This window comes from Octopus sinensis, unplaced genomic scaffold (genome assembly GCF_006345805.1).
Source record: "Octopus sinensis unplaced genomic scaffold, ASM634580v1 Contig12483, whole genome shotgun sequence".
NCBI lineage: Eukaryota > Metazoa > Mollusca > Cephalopoda > Octopoda > Octopodidae > Octopus > Octopus sinensis.
Window position 1 is genome coordinate 65001 of NW_021832603.1, and position 8479 is coordinate 73479.

An 8479-nucleotide genomic window follows, 5' to 3' on the forward strand; every position below is an offset into this window, starting at 1 on the left:
CACACACCGGAAAAATTTCCACTCATTTCCTACTTTACTTTTCCAGAATTTTCGTTGCGTCTTGCAACCTTTTCAATAGATTTGACTCTGTTCGTTATTCACACCGCATTTATTTTGTTTATATGTGCGCATGTGAGTGGGTCAGTGTGTGTTTGCATACACATGCATGTACCTATGTATGCATTCATGTGTATATGCATGTATGTGGGTGCATATGCTAAAATGTATGTATGTTTATACATTTGTATGTATTCTGCTTATTCGTGTAATTGCGTGTTTGTATTTGTGTACTTTTATATATGTGTGTGTGTGTGTGTGTGTTTGCAACTATGTACTGTGTTTGTATGTAGGGACGTGTATCTCCATATGTGTGGACGTGTATCGCCATATGTATCGTTGTGTGAAGTAAAGTGTTTGTGTATATATGGTCATGTGTTTCGGTCTTCATCTGTGTATGTCTGCGTCTCTGTTCATATAACCTATGTACCTATCCATCTGTATGTTTATCCATATGCTTACATATATGTGCATATACATGTACATATGTGCATACACCTACAGACACATATACATCTACCTAAATAACAGCCCACTAACTATTCTAATCTACCTGTATAAACTGTGGGTATGGGGGTATGATGTCTACTATGTATATTTTTATTTAGTATTGGAGAAGTTTCATTTACGAGGACGTGCTCCTGTATTTATCTGAGTGTTGGGTCCTTTGGGTGCTTGGATAAGATGCGGATGTCAAGTTGACCCAGGTTACCTCCATGTTGGTTCTTGGCATATTGGTAGAGTATGGAGGACTGTTTGTTGTCTTTCTATTGTCTGGAATGTTCATTTAGTCGTTCTGCAATTCTCCTAGATGTCTCCCCTATGTATGTCATGTTATGTTCATGCCTTTACAAGCACTTCCAATACACCTTATGCTGTGAAGTACATTTCTAGAACTACAGTTAATGCCAGGGCTAATCCTACATACCATGCACTATTTATGGGTGCATGCGGTATTCTCAAATGGGCAGTCCTACATACCAGTGATTTGACGGAGTTCCCTGGCATTTCAGCAATCTTTATATTGAGTTTGGTCTCTTTCAGAGCTTTGCTAAATCTACGGGCTAGTTCTCCATGGGCTGTGGCCTCTACAAACATCACTCCGTGATATTTGTCGGTGTTATACCACCTGTTATCCCTTTTGGCTTTGTCACACGTTCTTTGTATTCTATTCCACTCTTTGTTTCTACAGCTAGGGCAGGTACCACTGGTATCGTTATATATATTATTATCTAATTTCTTTCTAGAACCCCCGTATATTCGAACCTTGTCTTTCAGATAATATCCAGAGAATTACATGTGGTGTATGAAGTTCTGTATTTGTTTTTGTTTGTTTGGGGGCGGGGTTCGTCTCATAGGGTTTGCATAGTGGGGGCACGTTGTTTATTATCGAAAGTCTGCTATCAGTATGTTAATTGTCACGTTGTGTGACGAAGGTGAGTTCTTGTGAACAACATATTTCGTGGCTATGGGCTTCATGTAGTAGGAGTGGAGGAGCTGCACTCTATTTTTCATAGTCTCTAACCAAAGTTCAGTATGAAGGACGAGGAGTCTATTTTAGGGGTGCCTAGTAGGGTAATCAATAGTTACCTTGATACCTTAATGAATGGAGTTAGCTACTTGTTGGATATTCCCCATTTTACGTTCCTCTCAGTTTCTAAATTACCATTACTAGAGTCGGTATTAACTATGATATTAATGTCATCTTCATATCTACTGTAGAGTAGAAGCGTTGGGGATTGTTCTGTTAAGGAGTGCTTAGGTTTCTGTCCCACCAGGTCATGAAGAGGCCGGCTACATCTCCAGCCAATCCGACACCGATGGGTGCACTTTGAAATTGTATGTATAGTGCTTTGTTAAACTTTACTATGTTGTTCTTCAAGGTGGTACTTCAGGATTAGCCCTGGCATTAACTGTAGAACTAGAAATGTACTTCACAGCATATGATGCAGGGATGGTGCTTGTAAAAACATGAACATAGCATGACATACATCGTGCAGACATCTAAGAGCATTGCGGAGCGGCTAAATGAAGATTTCAGACAATATAACGACAAAAAACAGTCCTCCATACTCTACCATCATCCAAGGACCAACATGGAAGAAATTTCATAAATATATTATATTGATATTTATAATATTTATGTAAGTAATAATGAACTAATGAATTTATTTATTTTTAATTATATGCCTATACATTTATTGATAGAGTAAATTTTAGATTTTAATTAAAACATTTGTTGATTATAATTTAGATACGTATTTTAAAATATTTTATAATTATTAGATGTGAACTTAAATCTAAAAATATGAATAGTGATTATTTTGTTAAATAATTTGGTAATTAAATATTGGACTATAACTGTGTTAAGGATATTCGAGAGTTTATTATGTTTTTTAAAGCCATATTATATCTTCATAGATAAATACATATTTCTATCTATTTTTTACCTTAAAAATAAATATTTAACATAATAAATGGGTTGTATGAAATAATCCTAATTTAGATAATGGAGTCTTTTTTATAAGAAAAATTATTATTTTATTTATTTCTTAAAAAATATTGTTTTGCTCTATTTGCTTATTTATTTAACTATTATCGTTAACCTGAAGATTGACTTTAATTTTTGTTCGAATTTATTTCACTTGATTTTAAACTTAATTGTAATTCGAATTTAATTATAGCCATGAAACGTACGTTGTGGTTTAACTTATATCATATTATCATTCTTTTTATACTTTGGAAAAAAAATTATATATATATATATATTATATATTATATTAATTATGTTTATATTATCTGTTATTTATGTATCGGTTTACGTCTATCACTATTTCAGTTGCATAATAGTGGTTATATCTCTAATTCATATTTTATATATTTATACTGTGAAATTTGATTTAATGCTAATATATATATATATCGCTTTTTAGCAAGAATATTATTGAAAGTAACTTTCAAATTTCTGACTGCTGACCCATTAATGGGCTATGGTACAATTAATTTCATCTTGGGTTTATGTAGTTTCTTTCAAGTTAACATTTTCCTGGGTAGCCTGGGTTCTGTTGAGTGATAAATAAATTGTGGTAGCAAGTTGTATCAGAGAATTTTTATTGACTATATTTAACTAAGTGTTACTTTTATAGAATATTACTTCATGTAGAACTGTTCCTGTGTATCATCTTCTAGATAGGATTTCGCAAATTTCAGTGATAATCTACATCTCAATATAAAAAGGGGAAAACGCATTGCACCATTGTGACAACTGACTATACCTTCCCACATTCATTCTATTTAAACCTTTAAAAATCATTCACGTAAAAGCTAACGTACCCAATAGATATTCAACATTCATGCAAAGATAAAGATCATATTAATAAATGATAAAATCCAATAATAATCAAATCGAGTTACAGTTCTCGTAACCAACAACCTATCAACGTTCTTTTGTATAGCCATAAGTCTTATAGGAGACATACATACTTCAAAAAGGGCTACATGAGTGATACCTATAGCGCTTATACAAATTTAAGCAAAAACATTTCCGTAACATTTGTCACCACAACCTACCATGGAACCTAACCATCAATCAACAGAACTCCGATTACTCTGAAAAGGATTTACTTTGAGGAAATATATAAAGCCAAGATGAAATTAAATGTCACTGTCCGATGATTGCTTCGCGGCCGAAAGTTAGAAATCAATAAATATTCTTATTACACAATAAAACGATTTTACTCAACCAATTGTATTGCGTAAACCATCAAATTAATGTGAACAAATTTTTAAAACATAACACAATCATTAATATATGAAATATAAGTCGGTAAGCTGGCATAATTGTTAGCGCGCCGAGCAAAATGTTTGACGTTATTTCGTCTATCTCTACGTTCTGAGTTGAAACACCTCCAAGTTCGACTTTGCAGCCCATCTTTTCAGGGTCGATGCAAAGAGTACTTGCTGAGTACTGGTGTTGAAATTGTTGGGCTTGCCTCAAGTTATAGACCGTTATAGATAAATAGATATGTAGATAGGTATCACACGTTTCAAGAATATGAAGTAAATCTTTTGAGAAAAGCAGCTTCAAAATAAAATTGCTTTAAAAATGCTTTTTTTCTCAATAAAGGCAACCTAAAGATGAACATTTTCAATGAAAGCCTTCTAAAATAATATTTACTTCCTGAAATAAATATGAAGTTTGAAGATATTTCAATAACATTCTAATTTTTCTATAGTTGTTCATATTTAATGTGTATATATTTTGCATGAAGAATAAGCTTACAATAAACAGATAAGCAATATAAATGTTGCATTTTAATATTATAGCTTCATAAAAACAATGACTGTCAAAGTAATATTTATTTATTTTTTATTTGTAATTTAAACTAATGTTTAATTTTGTTCTATTTCTAATTTAAAAAATAATTTAAATGCTATTCTTTCTCTAAGCTAACCTGATTATATTTATTTTTTTTAAATATTTCAAATTTAAATTGCTATTTAATTTATCATTTCTTCTATTTCTAATTTAAACTAATGTTTAAATTTCTATGCATAATATTTCTAGCATTTGGAAAGATGAGAGTTAATTTTATTTTCAGAAAATGGTCATAAACAATTATATTTGATTTTCGATAAATTTGACCCGTAATTCATAGGTATATGATAGGTTAAAATGCAATCACATTAATATTTTGAAATAATTTTTAAGAATACGTAAAATTGATGATATAAAATATTTCAATAGTTTAAAGCCGAATTTAGATATTAGATACTATTTATGTAGCGCTTCTGCCGTTCGGTATTGAGCATGTATCTGTCATGGGAGAGACATTTTTCCAGGAAGACAGATTTGCCCATGCATTCGAATCTCTGATAGCTATCACAGCATGTGCAAGTCTGCTTACTTCGGTCAACACAAATTGATACCAATTCCGGTGTAGGTATTCATGTCAGCGTATAACGATCCGGAACAGATATTGCAATGTGCTTTTCTAATATGTCGAGCACTCCGTCGCCCCTAATTGCTTTAACAAAAGACAAAGTTTGCAGAGAATCAGAATTAATAAGGCAAGTCCGTCTATCCAAACCTCCAATAATTCTACAAATTCCCAACTAGATGTCGCTTACCGTGTTTCGTATATGAGGAATATAATTACCTGTTCTTGCACCTGTTTATCGAAGTACTTTTTACTATACAACCATCCAAGCACGTCACTTGACAGGTATGCTATATCTAAACAAGTCTTCTTTTGTGCCGGAATCGATGACAAGTTACTGTTTGATTGAATCTAAAAAATAAATGATATAACAAAAATGACGTAATACAAACAAACACTCACGTGCATTTCCAATTCCTATAATACAAGAATTTTTCTACCTCAAAATAGACACTCATATTCGATTTTAACAGCAAATTGCGTAAACTGAAAATAACTTGAAAATATGGAGTAATGATACTGTTTTATATTTTGGAGATGAAGAATTCTGTACATAACTTACATTATTTACATTGGACGGCCGAGGAAAACCGAATTTCGTCACCCACTTGTGAAAGCAATAATTAACATATAGAGACGAGATCTGGAAAAATTTGAAGAGGCAGTTCTAAACAAAGGTCTCAACATTGCGACAACCATCAAGCGCATTCCATACTGAGCAACTGAACAAATGTGTGAAGATTTAGCCCCTCCTTTTCTATAGGCTATTCTCGCACTATTCAGGTGCACATTTAAGATGGCGTTCCAATCGCCACCTAGAAGTAAAAAGTGAGACGTCCTAAGGAAAGCCTTGATATGTCTGAAGTAATGTGATTGCCACGCCCTACTTAGAGCGTACACAGAAACTAATAAAGTAGCTCAATTTTCATGAGCTGTTGGGATTCCTCTGCGATCCCGTTTAAAACATACCAGTGGTTTTACATTAGAGGTTCGTAGGTCTTCAGGGAAGCTATCCCTAATTATTTTATATGTTTCAATACTCATTTGCAGAAACACCAATGTTCCTGGCACTTGAAAGTTGCTGGTACCAAAGATTACTCCGTCTCTCTCTCTCTCTCTCTCTCTCTCTCTCTCTCTCTCTGCCCCATCTCTCTCTCCTTCTCTCTCTTCCCCTCTCTCTCTCTCTCTCTAGACGTCCTTTCTCCGGGCTATGAGGTCCATCAATTGTGTGCTCGCGCCCTCCAGCCTTTCGGGTTCGATAAAATTAATTCGAGTTGAAGACTGGTATCGATGTAGTCGACTTAATCCCTCCCCTGAAATTGCTGGACTTGTGCCAAAATACGTAACAAATATAAGCAGATTTGAATAAAGTTAGGGATTTTATGAATCGTGTCGAGGAGCAAATACACATTGGTAGAAGATTAATTCTCGCAACGGGTCCCTTTCACTTCCAGGAGGATTATTACACCAATAATAAACATGCTCGTGTTCAATGTCACCTCTTCTTTACTATTATTCACTTAGAAATCAACTTAAGGAATTTGTCGACTGTTTCATTAACAGAATGGTGTAACAATCTTTTAGATTTGTGGGTTCAAAATCTAATCATTTCATAAATAATAATATGAATTTTAAATTTTGCGAGTTTATTTGCTAATTGTTTTCTCATATATAAGCAACGTTAGATTCTTAACTGCCGCACATTGTGAGGGGGATTTTCTATGTAAGTCTAATAAATACATCTCAAATGTAGTCAACCTCATAAATTAAGAGAATTCTCACATGAAATTGTTTACGTGCGAGAGTTGAAAGTGAGTGATACTGGAACAATTATAAGTGAAAGTGATGTTGTGCTAAATTCGTTCTCATTATTTGGATTGCATTTTACTTTCCCTAAAACCTAGAACCGTTGAGATGCCTAGAACTCATTGAACAGTGATATTTCGATTTTCCTCAAGATCCAGTTTCGAATATGTAGATAGCAGGAGTCCGGATTGAGTTCTGAATTGTTTGGACATGCACCGATTATCTTCGATGCCGACTCCTACAATAACTCTTGTTCTACACTTAATATATATCTTTCATATTCCTTCACACACACATACACACGTGTATTCACTCATATACTGGGGTGCGCAAACGTCTATGCAACTTATTTCTTTTATCAGTGTTATCATAGAAAGCAGCTTGCTCAATTTGTCATGCAGTCAACTAGTACCCGGAACCGTATGATTGTGAAGCAAACTTCTTATCCACCCACTCTTATTGGTATCTGATAAAGGGAAGATAAATGAAAACTAAATGAACTTACATAATTGCGTGCAACTCCCAGGTTAGAAATTGAATCCGCTAAGTACATTCCAATAGTTGGTATCATTCCATAGAATTCTTGTAATATTTGAAGAAAAGCGATGTTTATAAAATCCCTTAATAAAATCGAAAACGAAAATTAAGATAAGAAAAAACAATTTTACATACATCTTTGTAGCGACTAAAGCTTAATTACGTTAATGAAAACGGAGACCATAAGTTTTAAAGTGCTAACCATTGACGTCAATTTTCTCAATACATATTGCGTCTACGCACCCTATTTTATGACTCTGTTTAAACAGAGTGTTGGTGACAACCAGATCATTCTCAGTACAAAACGTCAAAAGAGCAACTCCATTTATATTACATCTTCTAATCACATATCGATCAAAAACAGGCCATGAAACATAGCCCTTTCCAACTCTTAGCATTGAAATCTCCCAATATGCCCAGCATGTCAGAAATTGGTACTTTTCCCAATAACTGTGCGAGATCATCATAAAACTGCTTTAAATTTTTATCAACATGGAACCTGGCTGGTTGTAATGTCAGTTTCTTGTTGACGTCTTTTCTTGTCTTTCCATTTTCCCTCTCTCTCTCTGTCACTGCTTTGTGTTCCCTCTTTTACGGTACGTCGCCAATCCCCACGGTTGCTGGTAACTACTTCCCAGTTGCTAATATTGATGTTGCAGGCCTTCATGTCCCTTTTGCAAAAAGCCTTGTATCGTAATAATAATGTCTGTGTAGACATATAATTCTCTGTCGTTATTTCAATGAATTGTATACATACACACACAAACATGCATGCATACATATATATATATATATATATATAGAAAGAGAGAGAGAGAGAGAGAGAGAGAGAGAGAATATTAAATTTCTAAATATCTCAGAGATATAAACAGTGGTGGAACGATAGAGCAGTTGTATACAGTCAGCTTAACGTGACAGTCCCATAAAGTGAATCACAACACCGCTATTTAGCCCTAGGAAGCATCAACGCTTTCTGTCGGCTTTGACACATTTCCTGTGTCATGTTTACAAAGGGAAGACAAGCACCCTCAACAGATATTTAGAAATTTAATATTTCTACTTTTGATGATCAGTGAATATACTTCACTGAAAATATATATATTTTCAAAGCCTAGACAGGTATCTTCAGCTAGCAGGCC

General features: G+C 33.9%; 1 protein-coding gene across 2 annotated transcripts in view; it reads right to left on the reverse strand.

Annotated features, from left to right (window-relative positions):
• Positions 1-7417, reverse strand: part of LOC115229342 (neprilysin-3-like) — a 48293-nt gene extending 40876 nt beyond the window's left edge. For both annotated transcript variants that reach the window (XM_029799709.2, XM_036499175.1), the window contains exons 1-2: positions 7309-7417; positions 5217-5348 (exon numbers count right to left, since the gene is read on the reverse strand). In XM_029799709.2, the coding sequence (XP_029655569.2) occupies positions 5217-5348; positions 7309-7374 (198 nt within the window). In that variant the 5' untranslated portion in view covers positions 7375-7417. The remainder of the gene's footprint in view (positions 1-5216; positions 5349-7308) is intronic.
• Positions 7418-8479: the final 1062 nt, after the last annotated feature.